Source organism: Vombatus ursinus, unplaced genomic scaffold (genome assembly GCF_900497805.2).
Source record: "Vombatus ursinus unplaced genomic scaffold, bare-nosed wombat genome assembly UNPS02014809.1, whole genome shotgun sequence".
NCBI classification, from domain to species: Eukaryota; Metazoa; Chordata; class Mammalia; order Diprotodontia; family Vombatidae; genus Vombatus; species Vombatus ursinus.
Window position 1 is genome coordinate 16,044,668 of NW_020954587.1, and position 16,480 is coordinate 16,061,147.

General features: G+C 36.9%; 1 protein-coding gene across 4 annotated transcripts in view; it reads right to left on the reverse strand.

Annotated features, from left to right (window-relative positions):
* Positions 1-16,480, reverse strand: part of RUNX1 (runt related transcription factor 1) — a 341,271-nt gene that overhangs the window by 59,783 nt on the left and 265,008 nt on the right. For all 4 annotated transcript variants that reach the window (XM_027875542.1, XM_027875543.1, XM_027875545.1 and 1 more), the window contains one exon: positions 3,530-3,721. In XM_027875542.1, coding sequence (XP_027731343.1) covers positions 3,530-3,721 — 192 coding nt within the window. The remainder of the gene's footprint in view (positions 1-3,529; positions 3,722-16,480) is intronic.

The following is a 16,480-nucleotide window of genomic DNA, read 5'->3' on the forward strand; positions in this document are numbered from 1 at the left end:
TAAGTACTTAATAAATGTTTACTGACTGACAAAAAAATGAGCAGAAGTTGGTGAACAATTTATACAGTGATAACAACATTACAAAGAAAAGCAACAACTTTGAAAGATGACAGAACTCTGAACAATGGAAAGGTAAATGATGAGTCCAAAAGAACGGAGGTGAAACATACCACTCACCTCCTGACAGAGAGATGGTGAAGTTAAAATGAAGAAACATACATACACACATACAGATATATTTGTATATATCTCTCTCTCTCTCTATATATATACATATATACACAAAATACACATATCCAAAAATGGTTAATGTAGGAATTGTTTTTGCTTGATTAAGGAGCTGTATATTTACTGAGAGTTTTATTTTCATCTTTAAAAAAGTTGTTCAATCATGGGAGCAGAGTTAATGGGAAGGATAGATTAATGAAAATGCTTCTTAACTTAAAAAAATTAGTACCTAGGGAATCCACTATTGGTCAAGGCAGCCCATTCTACTTTTCAAAGCTGGATGGGTAGAGTTAACTAATGCACTCAAAAAAATCACAAAATTATTAAAGGAAACTAGTAGTGAAAAAAAGTAATAATTTTATGAAAACAACAGCCAACATTCTTACATTTCCTAAACCATTTCTATAAATTCACAGGTGAGGCAATATATTCACATCATACTTTGAGAAGAAAGCATAACAGTAAAATCTTCAACAATTTTTTTAAAAAGTGATTACTAGGTTCCTGGAGCACCACAAAACAAAGTTATTATTGCTTAGATGTTGTAGAAGTTTTTTTGTTTTTTTCCCCCCAAAGGAACAAGAAAAAAATGATAGTGTTGAACCTGGTACTTTGCTAAGCATATACTGTTTCAAAGTAGCTGAAGAAGGCAAGTCCCTACTAATACCTCTACCCACACAGCTCCTGAATGCTGAGAAGACAAAATACTACATTCACTTTATTTTAGCAGAGTTTATCTGGAAATGAGATTCATTATTCACCAAATTAGCTGAGATAAAGGATAATAAACAGTAGCTGGAATTTAATTTGTGTTTATGTCTATCTTTTTCATTGTTTTAAAAATATACATTGCATTTTGGTTCCATTATTTGTAGAAAAAAAATTCTTCTAGTTATGTTAGTGGTGTGTTACTAAGTTACAGACTAAAAGAACTTTAAAAAATCCTTTCTTTTAAGTTAGAAAAGGACTTCTAGAGAAAATTATTTTCTAAAAGCTCATTTTATCTAACAATAAGCCAGAATTTAGGAAATCTGACCTAATCTATTTTATTCCTGTGAGAAGAGTAAGTAATCACTAATTAGAGAGTACTTTTTTTATTCACCTTTTCCCCCACTATGATTATCAAATAAACTTTGGTATCAGGGAGAAGACTGATTCACAGCAATCTATACTCCAATGCATTCTAAAATCTAACTTATCTGATGATGAAAAGGCTGAAAATAACGTGTGAGACTGTATTGACAGGAGGGGTCATGCCTTATACCCTACTTCTGTATCCCACGTGGCCCTAATTTTCAGGTTCATTTGGGATACTTATTGTTCTATTGATTGGATAGCTACCCATTTGAACTCAGCTTATTATAACCAGACTAGAGTAACAGAATTGCCTCTGGTTGTTTGGCTTAAGACATTAATCAGACTGGTTTTTGTCTGAATAATAAATAGTTGGTGATCAGTCACTATGAAAAAAAATGGAATTACTCTGAAATGGCATTTTCCATTGAGCCATGTAGATGTGATATTAGATTAAATCAACAATGTGGTTCATACAATTAAAGATTTTTGTTAATACTCAGAAGAGCTGGAACTAGACAAAGATGCTATTTAACAGCTGTCACCAGTACTAAGCTCTCCTAAGTTTTCTTTGGGACTGGTTTCTTAGGGAAATGAATTCCACACTAATACAAAAATCTCTTTAAGGTTGTAATTCACGTACAAAACAAACAAAAAGAACTAGGTCTACACATTAACAAGGCCTGTGGAAGAGCACACTGCAATTGCTCATTTTAGTAGGTCCCACAACTTCCACCTTCAAATCCAAAGTACATTAACCACAAGGGAGTCCTGAAGAATCCACAGTTTTAAAATATCAAGGATAGATATCGAGATATAAAACTTATGGACTTAGAGTTCAAATCCTGCCTCAGAACTTATTAATTATGTGGCCTTGGCAAAGTCATTTAACTTCTCTCCTCCCCAGTTTCCCCATTTGCAAACTGAGGATAATAATTTTGCAAACCTTAAAGTGCTAGATAAATGTTAGCTGTTATTATCATGATTATTATCATTGGTTCCTGACAAACTTGACCTCAGGCAAAACAGAGGGCAGTTAACTTCAAAGAAACATTGTTATACATGGGGTGGTGGTGGAAGAATATAGTGGGATTTTACAACCTTATATGTAGTGGGTTTGGCAATGATACATTAATGATTGTATTACAAAATTATGTTAGTCAGAGCAATGTTATTTGAGGTATGCCTAAAGTTTAGCAAATGACCTCAAGTGTACCTAACATAGATATCAGATATTCTTTAACAATAAGCTTGTAGCAGCTTCAAATTCAAGACCCTAATGCCATTCTGGCCATCCATCTGTGTACTGAAAATACCACTTATCCTTTCCTGCCGAGTTTCTCCTGAGTCTCTTTAAGGTAACATGATCACTGCAAGAGAAGAGTGTCTAATTTCTGTGACCTTTAAGCATCTAAAAAGTAAATGGTCTTAGATACAGTTTTGACAATAACATCTACACAATAATGATTTATCCACCTGCTTTATTTGTTGGCAGAATAAAGCATATCATATCTATGGTGATTCTAGAACAAACAGTGCTTTCTATTCTAGTGCAGAGCATTTTTTTTATAATGATCAATATTTTTGCCACAACCTTCTACTTTCATACCAAAAATACTGCATGTTTTAGTGTTGCCACCATAGAAATATACAGAAAAATTCACCTCTAGAAGTTCCCAGGTCCTGAGACAATTGTGTTTGAAAACTCTGTGTAATCTGAAAACTAGGATTATGGATTATGCCAGGGGTGAGGAACCTGTAGCCTCGAGACCACATATGGACCTGTAGGCCCTAAAATGCAGCTGAATCCAGTCAAAGGGCCGCACTTGAGGACTGAGAGGACCACATATGGCCTTGAGGCTTCTGGTTCTCCACCCTTGGATTGTGCTCATCATCTTCTCTGCCCTATTATAATGTTACAAACTCATAAATTCCATCAGGAAATAAAAACAAACAAACAAGCAAAAACAATATGATCCAAGCTAATTTTTTTCAATCAAGGTACATATTTACTCTTTGGCCCTCCAAATTTTACCCTTTTCCTTGTGGCCCAAGGTACACCAGTCATACAAATTAATGAGCATCTTGAAGGGTCTAAATAAATCTTGTGGAGAATATACGAAGTTCTATCCAGTGGGTTTTACTTGTGTGGATATGAGTTTGTGGATAATGGCAGTAATGAGAAGGGGAAAAAAAGTTTTACTTGTGTTTTCCTCTATGTACTTACCCTGAATCTGACTCTGAGGCTGAGGGTTAAAAGCCGTTGTGTGGTTCAAGGAAGCTCGTGGGTTAGATGTAGGGGCTGGGTGGTGCGGGCTGATCCTCATGGCAGTACGGCGTAGCTGCTCCAGTTCACTCAATCTTTCTGAGAAGGACAAGCTCCCGGGCTTTGTCTGTTCATCTATTTTCTGACGATGTCCTGTTTTGGGAGGGAGAGGGGAGAAGGCAGAAGAGAGAGGGAAGGGGAGGAAAGGGAAAAAAAAGATTTAAAGAAAAAACCTCACTGACATTCATACTTGTGGGGTTTTTTTTAATTCCATATTTTCTTTTTTTTCCCCTTTTTCCTCTCCCACTCCTTATATGTTTAGCAAAGTGGAAATTCAGTGAAAGAAGGGGATATGGAGCCAGTTCACACATTGTCGCCCACACAGTAGAAGGTTCTTCTGTCCCACAAGCTATAAACTACTCTCATAATATATCTGTCCAAATGCTCCACAACTAACTCCCCTGGTACTCACATTATATGGGCAGAAAGCAATGAGGATGGTTTGAAGGCATGAGGACATGGAGGGAGAATTATTTTTTAGTAGTTGGCAATACACTCTGTGCTAAGTCACAGGTACAGCAGTTAGGTAAGTAACCTGGTCTGATAAGCCATTGAAAGCACTAGTAAGTAGGCCAGAGCATACTGCATACATAAACCATGAGTATGTTTTAAAGTAAAGAATTAGGTCCTAGAGCCCGGCTGCAATTTGATTTTTAAACAGGAAATGAGAAATATTTGATAACCTAGATGCAATGGTGATTTCAAATCACCTTTAAAATGTATTTAAAGTCTTTAGCATTTCAACTGCCTTTCCTTCCTCACAAACTTTCCATTAATACTTGTTAGTTCTGCTGCTAATTTCACCAACATGACATCAGAATGTCTTGGTAAGAGACTGTAGTATTCAGATACAAGTCAAATACTCCCTGTAGGCTGATTCTAGCATAGCTCTGGGGAGCAGCCACCAAATACTTTTAACATGTGAGCCTTTTGGTTCTCTAGGCAAACAAACAAACAAACAAAAAAAATGAAGGGCTACTGAAGATGTTTCTTGGCAAAAAGATTGTCAGATGTCATTAAAATCAACTGTTCTCTTCAAACAGCAAAGAGGTCATTTAAAACTGGACATGTCTAAGACTTCTCTAATTTCTCAGAAATAGATAGTCTAATTTCACATTAAAATTCTTTGAATGCTGGCTTGTTCTTTGTTTAAGATGTAGCATGTAACTTACTGGGCAGCTAGGTGGCATAGTAGATAGAGTGCCAGGTCTAAAGTCAGGAAGACTCATCTTCCTGAGTTCAAATCTGGCCTCAGATACTTATTAGCTATGTGGTCCTAGGTAAGTCATTTAACCCTTTGTGTCTTAGTTTCCCCATCCATAAAATGAGCTGGAGAAGGAAATGGCAAACCTCTCTGGTATCTTTGCCAAGAAAACCCCAAAGGGCTCAAAAGTCAGACATGAGTGAAACAACTGAGCAACACATAACTTCCAATATGGTGGTGGATATTGGTATCTAAGAATCCATGATCCCTTTTTTCAGTCATTTTATCATTTTTTTTTAAAAGAGGAGATTCCTATCCTCTAATACTTTCCTTAACTCTGCATGGGAAGACTGTGTGTGTAAGTTAGCAGCGGCCAACTGCATAAACATAGCACAGATTGTCAAACTAATGGAAACAAGATTGGAAAGGTCTGCTACTTGTCTGCAATACAGTACTCTTTCACATACCCTCAAAATAATCTTAAGTCAAAGAGGGGATTTTTAAAAAAATTATTTTTTTTCCCTGTGGAGAAAATTAAAGATCAGTTTCCAGTAGCTAAATTTCTAAAGTTAAGTTTTATAACTTGTATTTTGGTTCCAAATCTCAGTAGCTCAACTTTTCTTCCTGCTGTCAGGTCCCTTGGCAGAGTTTGCACTGTCTCAGATTCCAGACCAGAAAAAGACCCACTATATTGAGGTGACTCTTACCATTAACAAGACCTTTTTGGCTCTCAAAAAAGGAAACATGCTTAAGTATAATATTTATGTGGTTTAAATGCAACTCACCCTCTTTCATTTGTCCGCAAAGCAAATCCGGACTCAGGTTGGGAGCTCCAGCTCACAACACTTGACTTTAATGCAAACCTACTGTCATGCAAGTTATGTATATATGCGAGATGTTTCATATATGCTGATTACTTTGAGCCCTGGGCCTTGGATATAGGTACCAGAATAATGTTCATCATTCCTTTTATTAAGCAATTAAAAAAAACTCCTTCTAAAGTTTAATTTCAATAAATAATGTTAAAATCTGGTGTTTCTGCATGGTATTTTTCTTTCTGTTCTCTTTCCCTATCACTCATGTTTTCCTGATGGACAGACAAATAATCTTGCAGAAGAATAAAACATCTCAATTAATAAATCATATAAGGAGTTAATTAAACTCTATAAGGATACAGCCTAAACTCAACATAGTAACCAAGGGGAAAAAGGGAAGAGGAGGTAGAAAAATAAGGGAAAAGATTTAGAAAAAATCTGCTGCTTCAAAGGAACATGATTCAATTGTTTTTGTTTTTGTTTTAAATTATATTTCAAAGTTACATGTTCCTTGGACATAAGGTAGCTTTGTCCAAGGGAAGCAGGTGATCTGAGGGGAATAGTTTGAGGTTAATATTTTTGAAAATTCCATTGGCATACATAGCATTCATGACAGTTGGATTCTTCAGGCTTAGCCTTTGAAAGAAGGCTGTCAGTGATTTAAGCCTCAGCCAGGAAGCTTGGTGACCTATGCTAGAGAGGAATGGTACTCAGATTTATAATTTGGGGTAAACATCACTAAAAAGGCAAAAATAAGGGCTGCTTATTTCCTGTATTAATCACTCTCCTCTCAGTCTCATTTTTAAAATGAGAACATTTTATGACTGATCAGTTATTATGCCAGACAATATTTTACATTTCATTACATGACAAGCATTTAGCTATTTAAAGAAATGAATGATGACTGATAATTGCTGTCTTCAGTAGGAATGTTTAGACTTAGGCTACAACGATGACTGACTCGGAGAAAATGATCTTTTACTATAAACCATTTTGTAAGTCCTGAAAGAAGCCAAGGGAATGGGAAAGGATGACATAAAGTGAATCAGACAGAACCCCCTCCTGATTGTGTCATCCACAGAATTGCAGGAATGACATTGACTTTGCAGGGAGTCTTGAACCCCTTCTCTTTGGTGAGTTGTAACATCCAGGCAAAAGGGAAATAAAAATCATTAAATTAAAGATGTGGGCAAATTTTCATTTATAAAATAGATCAAAGCAGTGCTTAATTTTTTTCCCAGGGCCATCAAAATATGCTTCAAGGTCTAAAGGGCAAATTATATTTTGCATGAAATATAGGTGCTTCCATTACCACTGTCTGATCTATTTGGAAAGATGAATGTTTTATGGCTCCCATTAACTATTGTTTTTTGCAAGTGGAATGTCAGTCCCCAACCCCCACAACGAATTTTAGAGAACAGTAGACAATTCTCCAAGATTTCTGGTGTTTTTACTCAAAAATCAATATTAAATTCATTTTTAATTAGATGAAAATACTCTTTTAGCTTCAGAAGACATGGGGGATTCAATTTGGACTGTGCCCATCTGGCTCAAACACTGGATTCTAATCCTGACTAAAACATAAGCAGGCTGACAGCCCTGGCTTTGAGCATGTTCAAAGGTGATTATAAATGTTTACTTGGTGATGTTTAAAATTGTGACTGATCAGAGAGATAACACATTGGTCCTTCTTAAAGAAAAACTTAAACTCTTTTGGAGTTTTTTCTTTCTTTCTGGTAATCATCTTTCTAATGGTGTTATAATTTTCATAATTTAATTCTCCTGAAATAACATTAATAAAGGGTACAATATGTTAGCATCTACACAGAGCACTATGTTAGGTGTTGCAGGTGATACAAAGTTTAGGTAATCTACCACAGTTTCCTTCTTTATGGAATTTATAGTTTAGAAGAGGGGTATACCACATATACTACTATTTATAATACAAAATAACACATGTGGTAGGTACAACTTAGTCCCTGCCAGAAAGGCTAAGCAATTATTTTTCTCCCCTAAGAAAAGCAATGAAACTTGCTTTTGTGACTTAACTGATTCAGAGAACTAAGGCTCTAACCTTTGCCATTACTTCTGATTGCCTAAGGGACAAAAAGCTCAGTCCAAAAGTAGTTGGGACTCCTCTGGAGCCCAATGAGTCAATGTATCTTTTTGACCAGGCATGGTGAAGTAAGGGGAGCTATGCCTACTGGAATCATTTTGTATTCTTGCTGAACATCTTTTCCATGCTCTTGTTAAGCAAATTCTTTCTTTCTTTCTTTTTTTTTTTTGTTGTTGTTAACTTAATCTGGTCTTTGAATATCTTCTTTTGTTTCAATCCAGAGAGTGAATTACTAGACTGGTCTGAATCACAACTGGCCCAGAGCAACATGGCAAATTCATTAGAGAAATGAAAAATAAAAAGTTTTGTGAGGTCTAAAGGGGGAAAGTTGTAAAGTAAAAAGGTTCAGATACTATAACTTGTCATGGAAGAGGCATTTGAGACAAACTTTAAAGATGAGGTGGGAATTCAACAATCAATCAAGCAATATTTATTAAACATCTATTATGTGTCAGGCACTGTGGTAAGCACTGGGCGCACACACACACACACACACACACACACACACACGCAGAGGACAAAAGCTAGTCCCTGCCCTCAAGGAGCTTACAACTTAATCTTCAACAGTTAGAATATTCTGGGATAGGGGTTGGTTTGAGTTGTTTTAACTTATGAAATGAATTTCCATCTTCTTTCTTTTCTATAATATTCTTCTCAAAAATCTACCCAAATGCTTGCAATCTTTAAAGTACAATGCTTTAACTTACATGAAAAATCGAAAATGGAAGTTTCGGGCATTGTAAGGTCAAGCGATTTTTGTTGGGGCACGTCTTTCAGTAGATCACATCACATCGAATAAGCAGCCTCCATACTCTACCTGGACACAGTGGTTACCCTGAGGCCATATTACCTTTTCCCAGTTTAGAGCTGTCTCTCACCCACATAAAATGTAGTTGTTAGTAAGGTGATTTGAGGTAGTTTAGAAATACTGTAACATCTCATTTATCTGGCATATTTACAGAATGACACTCCAGATAATGTCAACATAGTCCTTTTAAGTTCCAGACCTTGAAAAATTTTAATTATTTTTGACAGTTGGTCTGGCATAGCAAAAGAACTCTAGATTTGAAGTCAGAAAACCTATATTCAAATTCTAGTTTGGCTACTATCTGTAAAAAACAACCTTGATAAATAAATCAATTAATAAGCATTAATTTTAGGCCTACTTTGTGTCAAGCACATAAAGACAAAGATGAAACAGTCCCTGACCTCAAGGAACATATATTCTATCAGAGGAGCTAGACACTTGATTTTTTTAGGCCTCAGTTTCTTCATTTGTAAAATGAGGTGGTTGGGTTCAAAGTTCTCTAAATCTGCAGTCCTAGAGACAGGATGGTATAAGCCATGGGGATACCAATAGTGGTGTGAATATCAGGCACTGTGGCAGATTGCTGGGGAATGTGTTCCTGAGGAGGGAGCTGTCTGTGTCCCTTTCAGATCACACCCCATTCACACCTATGTAATTTGGTTACACGTAGGGTGAGCCATGAAACCTTCTTACAGTTGCCGCTGCACTGAATGAAGAACCAAGAAAGGCCATCATAATCTCCATAATCCCTCATTATGTAATTAGGCTTCAAGTCTTGCTATTTCTGTCTCTATAACTTCTCTTTCATGTTAATATCTGGCACCAGTATCATCCTAGTTCAGAACCTCTCACTTGGGCTCATCGGATAAAGTCTCCTAACTCAACACCCCAGCTTCCAGTCTCTCCCTTGCACGTCCCCCCCAACCCCAGCCAAGATAAGGGGCTTTGGAATCAAACGACCTGGGTTAAAATCTCACCTCTTATATTTGCTACCTGTGTTGCTCTGAGTATATCACTTAACCTTGATAGGCCTATTTTATCATCTGTAAAATAGACTAGAGATGGCCTCTGAGATCCTTTAGGGCTGTGGGTGGGTGATTCTATTTAACCATTCCACATAGAGCTAATAAACCAATCATCTTAATATGGAGGTCTGATTGTAACTCCTTCGGTCGAAAAGCTTCAATGTCTCCCCACTGCTACTGAATAAAGACTTAGCTCATAGATTGGCATTCAAGGACTGTCACAATCTTATTCCAACTGACTTTTCCAGTTTTAACATACTCTTCGTATGTTTTCTGTTCCAATTAAATTGTTTCAATAGCCTTGCTATTTTCCGAAAACCTACTGCACTTTCTTGTCTCCACGTTTGTGTTCACGTTATTCCCTATGCCTGAAATGTTACTCCTTACCCCATCCTCTGCCTTCACTGATTGACATTTCAAATGTTTTAAGTCCCTCTCACCCCTACCATGTTACCTTGTTCTGGAAAACTTCCCTTATCTCCCCAACCACATAGGATTTTTCTTTCTTTAAAACTCTTATAACACTTTGTACTCTCTCTCTCTCTCTCTCTTTTTTTTTTGCTTTTTGGTGAGGCAATAGGGGTTAAGTGACTTGCCCAGGGTCACACAGCTAGTAAGTGTTAAATGTCTGAGGTTGAATTTGAACTCAGGTCCTCCTGACTCCAAGGCCAGAGCTCTATCCACTGTGCCACCTATTTGCCCCTTTCTATATACAACTTTAAAAAAAATCTAGCGATTGGTGTATATGTCTTATTTTCCTTACTATTGACTTACAGGCATTTATTAATCACCTACTCTATGCATAGTGCTGTTAGGCACTGCGGGTACAAGTTCAAGTAATTTGTTACTCAGTTGTTACAGTCACGTCCAACCCTCTGTAACTTTATTTGGAGTTTTCTTAGCAAAGATATTGGAGTGGTTTGCCATTTCCTTCTCCAGTTCATTTTACAGATGAGGAAACTGAGACAACCAGGGTTAAGTGACTTGCCCAGGATCACACAGCTAGTAAGTGTCTGAGGCTAGATTTGAACTTAGGAAGATGAGTCTTCCTGACTCTAGGCCAGACACTCCATCTACTGTGTGACCTAGCTGCCCATTCAGGGCCTAGTAAGGCAATTTATACATACTAAGAGTTTAATAAATATTGGCTGGACACATTGTATTATCGTGCACTATTTTCTCCCTTGAAATGACCAGCTCACAAGTTGAATATATTGCCTCCATCAAAGGTGAAGGAAAAAAAAATCTTTTTTCCCCCCATCCTTCGTTTGAATGGTGACATCCAGTTTAACCAACAATATCTTTAGAATATAAGAGACTAAAGCTAGTTTGGAGAAAAGTCAGCTTTTCTCCCAGTAAAAATGCAGTCGTTTCACATTTGGAAATGATTCAGCTTACTGAAGTAAAAAAAAAAATGCAACAGAGAATATGCACTTTAGTGAACATCAATCTCATTGAAAGTTCAAATAGGGCATAAATTGTATATTTTTCTTTCATCTTAACATGTATGCTTCATTTTCAAAAAAGAATCACTGCTAGAGTTTCTGAGTGTCATCCCCAGATAAGCAAAAAGCTGCCAAAAGCCTCCTTCATTTCTTTGTTGTTTTCATCTTCCCACACACACACAAATGTCCTAAGAATATCCTCAAGACATGAGTTAAGACATGATTGCTAGAGACAGGCATAAAAGCAAAAAATATAGAAAGCAGTAGTAAAGGAGGGCATAAAAGCCGGCTGAGCTCAAAGCAAAATCAATAACTAAGCTAAGCTTCAAACATTTTTTGCCACTTTTACCCTCTCTCTTTAACATCTTATTTATCATAAAGAAGGTGTCAAACCAATAGCTCCAGGTTGGGGAACCTTATATCCACTCTTGGATATTCTCTGAGGCCCAGAACTCAAAAAATATCCTCAGCACTGGTCTCCTCATCATCCATCTAGTGACTAGGGGCATAACTCTATCTTGCAGCAGACAGAAGGGATTGGATTTTCTTTTTCCTCTTGACCAGGGTTAGCCCTTCCGTCATCTGAGCAGGCAATCTCCTGCAGTATATTTTGAAAGGTAATGTACAATCCTAAATATATTTCCTTTTACACCAGAATTCCCATTGATATCAGCTCTCCTTGAGATTTCTCAAGAAGGTCTCTGTGTATGTGTGTGTGTATACAGATACATATACATATACACATATATGTATTATGATTATGGATCATTAATTTGCTCAAACAGTATCTTTTTAGTATTCTTTTTAGTCATTCACTCTGAGTAACTATGCCAGCCCCTGGTGACAAGAAGATATGTAAGGTACAGCCCATTTTCTCAAGGAATTTACCCTCTGAGATTAAAAAGAAGGAGGCTGAGATATTGAAATGAATGGAAGAGGGGAATTGAGAGAAATTCAAGTTGGATGGCCATTCTTTTAATTAAAGTAGGATGCAAAATTGGGAGCAAAGTCATTTGTTAAGAGGGAGTTGAGTTGGAGATATGAGGAGAAAAATGGTTTAGAGAGTCAACAAGATATGAATAGAAGGTTTGCCATGAAGCAATGTAGCAATGAATGCCCAGTTGAGGTTAATTAGCATAATTTTTTTTGAGGACCCAGTGATCATGATTTCATGATTTCCTTCAACTGCATTCAGCATTTTGGAAGTAGGAGCAGACATAATAGATGGTAGAATTTATACAGAGTTGATGGTTAACAGGTAAGATTAGGGAGTCAAAGGATTCAAGTGACCATTATAGAGGAATAGGACCATAGGGTCAAGATTAGGCAGGTAGGAAAGTGAGGCCAGAACAGAACAGATGAACTAGGAAAATAAGGTGGAATCAAAGCACTAAAGGTTATAATAAGACAAAAAGGGGGCATTATGAAAGGAACAAGTGTTCAGAGAAATTGGAAGAACTTTAAATTAGTTTTAGCTACCTAGGAAGCTCCTAAAAGATAAATTTAATATGGGGAGTGGGTGGCAGAATAGACATATGAAGCTATTTGGTACCCATGAGTTGCCTTGGTGTTGAGGCAGTTTAGGGTCCTGGTAAAGTGAAGAAGGTGTTGGGTTTGGGAGAAGATGGGAGCACCAGAGATGAAATTTCACTACTCTCACAATTTTTCTGATGATCAGCCCTGCTCTTGCCAGAGTTGCTCTGGCTTCTCTTCAGTTATCTCATCCTAACAATTCTGTGAGGAATGTGCTTTAGTCCTCAAAAAGGATGTCCCCAATCTCCTTCAAACAATACTGACATTTTCTATACCACTCATCATTGGGATATAGTCAAAGAACACACGTAGAGAGTTAGCTGACAGAATCTCCCAATTTTGTAAATAGCCAATATTTTGGGGTTAAGGCAGCTGACTGAAAAGAACATAAATATTATTTCCTACAAATGTCATCTTCACTAGTAGACCAAGTGTTGTCATTCCTGAGTGCCAAAAATCCCCTGTTTATTGCATTTATAAATGGGATCTAAGCTAACCTTTATTTCACCCCTAGAATGTCCTTCACACTCATTACTCTGTCAAAATTCTACCCACCCTGGAAGCCTTAGTTTAAGTCACACCTTCTTCAGATAGTTTCCATTGAAGTTCATTCCACAATGATTTCTCTCTTCCCTGAAGCCTTGGGACATCTCCTAAACTGTTGCTATGTCCCCCAACTAGATTATAATCTTCTTGAGGGAAAGGACTCTGCCTCATACTTATTTGTATCCTTCATCATGCCTAGAACAGTGGAGGACAGAGTAGGTGCTCAATAAATATTTGTTGAATGACTAATATCGAAATAGGTTTTATACGACTATACGTGTATAACCTGTATCAAATTACTTGTCTTCTCGGGGCGGCAGGGGCAAGAGAGAGAGAGAATTTGGAACTCAAAACTTAAAAATGAATGTTAAAAATTGTTTTACATGCAATTGGGGAAAAATAAAATACTAAATAAATAAGTTTTTAAAATAAGTATTTGTTGAATGAATCCCCCCAGTCAGGGAGAAAATCTTTGTCTAGGAAACACCAGAACACTTTTCTCATAGCCTATATGGTAACATATACTTTTTTCTCTTTTAGAATAAGTGAAGGCATATCTTCCTCATCACCACCAGCAATAGATATTGATCAACTGCAACCAACAGATGGACAGGCAGAGGAGCCCTGGGAGTAGCAGTCTCCTGGATCATGGTCCTGCTTCTGGCTCAGCTCCAATAGCCATCATCTGAAAAGAAACTCGTATGAAGAATTGGCCAGTCAGTCCTACAAACTGCCAACCAAATGCCACATATGGCACAGGCAACCCAACCTGGCTGAAATAGCAAGACATCCTAAGGGAGAGAAAGGAGGCAGCATGTGCCATATATGTCAAACTACCACTACCTTGACTACCATCCTCCATTGCACTCTGATGGAGACAATCTAGAACCCTGAAGCCAAGAGCCTTGGAAGTAGGAATGCTTTCAGTACAGTTCCCTCACTATAATTCTTGGAAATAATCCCTGTTGAGATGTGACCTGGTTGTTCCTGCAAACGGTATAGCCACAGTTACTGAAAACCCAGAAAAGAAAGTTCTGGTCACCAAAGTCCGTAGCACTATCAAATCAGAAACTAATATGATTTTATTAGTGGAAATAACATTAAAGAAGAATCATTATCATATAATTTGCCTCTGCATCCTAAGAACCATAGGACCTATCTTCCACATGTATTGTCTCCATTAAAACATGATCTCCTTGCAAGTACGGTCTGTCCTTTTCTATTTGTATCTCTGCCACTTATTATAGTGTTTTGTACATAATGAGAACTTATTACATATTTCCTCATTCATTCATTCATTCATTCGTTCATTCATTCATCTAACAACCCTAGCAACAAAGCTTAGTGGCTTGGCATCATAGGAATTTTCCCATGAGTGGCAGAGGATATATAATCCCATCAACATCTTTGATTTGGCATTTTAGGGGAGAAGGAGAGATAGGAAAGAACTACTAATTGAAGTCTTTTAAAAAAGATTAACCCAAACATTCTTTCCCAGGCCCTCTTCATAATCAAATAACAATAACCACAACAGCAATAGTAGTGTGTCAATAGTTCAAGGATCCATGGTTTCATTGGTTTTACCTATGCAATCACAGTTCCCCATCTACTACTTGGTAACCAATCTTTCATAGTTACTGTGGCAGAAAAATTTATCATCCTTCAGCTAACCCGATGATGAGCCTTTGTGAACTTAGCTTGGCTGGTCCTTGGGTGACAGACATAGGATTCAATGCCAGGCCTATACTTGAAGTCTTTCCAGCCTAATAGGATCTGCCAAAGCTTGTCTTGTGCTTACATACTCTGATCTTTTATTTATTTATTTTTCAATTAACCAAAAATATTTATTTTCTCTCCATCCCATCCTCCCATTCAAAAAACAAAACAAAAACATCCTTGAAATAAATATGTATAGTCAAGAAAAACTAACTCTCAAACTGGCCATGTTCCTCCCTGTTCCCCACCCCCAAAATCTCAATCTATATCTTGAGACCATTACCTCTTCGTTAGGAGGTAGGTGGCTTTATTGGTTCCATGGAATCCTGGTTGGTCATGGAATTGGTTCAACTCTTAAGACTTTCAAAATTGTCTGTTTTTACACTATTGTTACTGTATGAATTGTTCTACTGGTTCTGCCCACTTCACTCTGCATCAGTTTATAAATCTGTAACTGTCTCCATTATTTCTTATACCACAATAGGATTCCATTATACTCATATACCATAATTTATTCAGCCTTTTCCAAATTCAGGTGAATCCCCTTAGTTTCCAGTTTTTTGCTAGAACCCCCCAAAAGTTGTTGTGAATGTTTTTGAACATTTGGGGGCTTTTCCTCTTTCTTTGACCTCTTTTGAGTATAGATCTAGTAATGGTATTGCTATGTCAAAGGGTATGGACAATTTAGAACTTTTTTGAGGTATAGCTGAAAATTGTTTTCCATCATGCCTGGAAATTCATGGCTCTAACAATAGTATTTTCTTATACCAGTCTTCACACAATCCTTCCAGCATTTATCATTTTCCTTTTTTTGTTAGTTTTGCCAATCCAATGCATATGAGGTACATTCTCAGAGTTGCTTTTATTTCCATTTCTCTAATTAATAGTGATTTGGAATATTTTAATTTTCAAATGGCTATTGATACCTTGGATTTCTTCCACTGAAAATTGCCTGTTCATGTCCTTTGACCATTTATCATTTGAGGAATCAATCTTATTCTTATAAATTTGAATAAGGTCCCTATATGTATAATAGAAATGAGACCTTGATCAGAGAAACTTTCTTCAAAGACATTTTTTCCAGTTATCTGTTTTCCTCCTAATTTTAGAACATTACTTTTGTTTGAGTTATTTTAAAAAGCATGTAATCAAAATAGTACCTTTTGCCCCCCGATATGCTCTTATCTTTATTTGATCACCAATTCTTTCCATATCTGGAGATCTGAAAGGTATATTTTATCCTGGCTCCTCTAAATTGTTTATTATATCACTATTATGTCTCTGTCATGGACCCATTTGGAGCTTATCTTGGTATATAATGTGAGATTTTGATCTATACATAGTTTCTGCAAGACTGCTTTCCCAAGAGCTTTTGTCAAACAGTAAGTTCTTGCCCTGGTAGATGGGATATTTAAATTTTATAAACACCAGGCTACTGTGTTCATATGCTTTTGTATTTTGCACACCTAATTTATTCCAATTAGTTACCTCTTTATTTCTTAACCAGTAACAATCACTTTGATGATTATTGTTTCCTAGTATAGTCTGAGATCTGGTACTGCTTAGCCCCAATTTTTTTCTCACATTTCCCCCCATTGTTTCCTTGAGAACCTTGACCACTACATGTTCTTCCAAATAAATTTA